At 56.6% G+C, this 1966-nt stretch overlaps 1 protein-coding gene across 1 annotated transcript; it reads right to left on the bottom strand.

Moving 5' to 3' along the window:
* Positions 1 to 522: 522 nt before the first annotated feature.
* Positions 523 to 1903, bottom strand: Pmar_PMAR011421 (mucin-1 precursor, putative; the record flags this gene model as incomplete). Its single annotated transcript, XM_002772481.1, has 3 exons — positions 523 to 572; positions 608 to 1084; positions 1183 to 1903. 3 exons carry the CDS (start codon positions 1901 to 1903, stop codon positions 523 to 525), a joined length of 1248 nt encoding a protein of 415 aa, XP_002772527.1.
* Between the last annotated feature and the right edge of the window lie 63 nt (positions 1904 to 1966).

Below are 1966 nucleotides of genomic sequence, written 5' to 3'. Positions count from 1 at the left end.
GAGAGTAGTCTCGGAATCGGTCGTCTCCACAGTAGTAGCAACAACACATCGGTCACAGCAGCTGTGCTGACCGGTAGAGGGGACGTGGGAGTAGTAGGCTCAACAGGAGCATCGATCGTAGTAGTGACAGCCGCAGTCTCAGTAGCGACCGGGTTGGTGGCATCATAATCATCCTTGTCTCTACTGCGAGCTTCCCCGGCTGCCGTCGTGATGGTGACCCCGTCAGTCACAGGGGCTGCAGTAGTAGCAACAACCTGATCGGTCACAGCAGCTGTGCTGGCCGGTTGAGGGGTCGTGATAGTAGTAGTGGGCTCAACAGGAGCATCGATCCTAGTGGTAGTCGCAGTCTCAGTAGCGACCGGGGTGGTAGCATCAGAATCATCCTTGTCTCTTCCCGGAGCTTCCCCAGCTGCCGTGGTGATAGTCACCTCGCCAGTCACAGGAGCCGCAGTAGTGACAGCGACCTCATCGGTCACAGCAGCTGTGCTGACCGGGAAAGGGGACGTTATAGTAGTAGTAGGCTCAACAGGAGCACCGATCGTAGTCGTGACAGTCGCAACCTCCGTAGCGACCTGGGTGGTAGCATCAGAGTCATCCTTGTCTCTACCGGGAGCCTCCCCAGCTGCCGTGCTGATGGTCACTTCGCCAGTCACAGGAGCTGCAGTAGTGACAGCGACCTCATCGGTCACAGCAGCTGTGCTGACCGGGAAAGGGGACGTTATAGTAGTAGTAGGCTCAACAGGAGCACCGATCGTAGTCGTGACAGTCGCAGCCTCCGTAGCGACCTGGGTGGTAGCATCAGAGTCATCCTTGTCTCTTCCCGGAACTTCCCCAGCTGCCGTGGTGATAGTCACCTCGCCAGTCACAGGAGCCGCAGTAGTGACAGCGACCTCATCGGTCACAGCGGGTGTACTGACCGGTAGAGGGGACGTCATAATAGTAGTAGGCTCAACAGAAGCACTGATCGTGGTAGCCACAGTCGCAGTCTCAGTAGCGATCGGGGTGGTAGCATCAGAATCATCCTTGTCTCTACCGGGAGCTTCCCCAGCTGCCGTGGTGATGGTGACTTCGCCAGTCACAGGAGCTGCAGTAGTATCAACAATCTCATCGGTCACAGCAGCTGTGCTGACCGGAACGTTATAGTAGTAGTAGTAGTAGTAGTAGTAGGCTCAACAGGAGCACCGATCGTAGTCGTGACAGTCGCAGCCTCCGTAGCGACCTGGGTGGTAGCATCAGAATCATCCTTGTCTCTTCCCGGAGCCTCCCCAGCTGCCGTGCTGATGGTCACTTCGCCAGTCACAGGAGCTGCAGTAGTGACAGCGACCTCATCGGTCACAGCAGCTGTGCTGACCGGGAAAGGGGACGTTATAGTAGTAGTAAGCTCAACAGGAGCACCGATCGTAGTCGTGACAGTCGCAGCCTCCGTAGGGACCTTGGTGGTAGCAACAGAGTCATCCTTGTCTCTACCGGGAGCTTCCCCAGCTGCCGTGCTGATGATCACTTCGCCAGTCACAGGAGGTGCAGAAGTGACAGCCACCTCATCGGTCATAGCAGCTGTACTGGCCGCCACTGTGGCATCGACAGTAGCTTCAGAACCAGTCGTACTCGTTGCTTCGGGAGCTGCTGTCGTACCTTCTTCGCTTGTAGCGGCCTCAGTGACCTCATCCGTGACTGCAGCAGAGGACGTGGAACCTCGGAGAGCCTCAGTCGGTCCACTCGTGCCGCAGAAGCACGGGGCAACCGAGCCGAAGCAGGTGCTCGGCGTCTTCCAATACTTACAATATGACCCAGGGTAAGTTGTGGCACAGTCTGTGTCGCAGTCATTGGCGTTGCCCGTCACGGAATTGATGTCCTGGAAAGCACAGAGAGCGACGAAAACAGCGGAGAAAGTCCGTGAAGCCATCATAGATAAATGCAAATGAGCGGCGGTAAGCTGAGACTAACTGGATGACTAAGAAGGCACATT

The sequence above is a fragment of the Perkinsus marinus genome (genome assembly GCF_000006405.1).
Source record: "Perkinsus marinus ATCC 50983 genomic scaffold scf_1104296961112, whole genome shotgun sequence".
NCBI lineage: Eukaryota > Perkinsozoa > Perkinsida > Perkinsidae > Perkinsus > Perkinsus marinus.
This window is presented reverse-complemented; position numbering and strand designations above follow the sequence as displayed.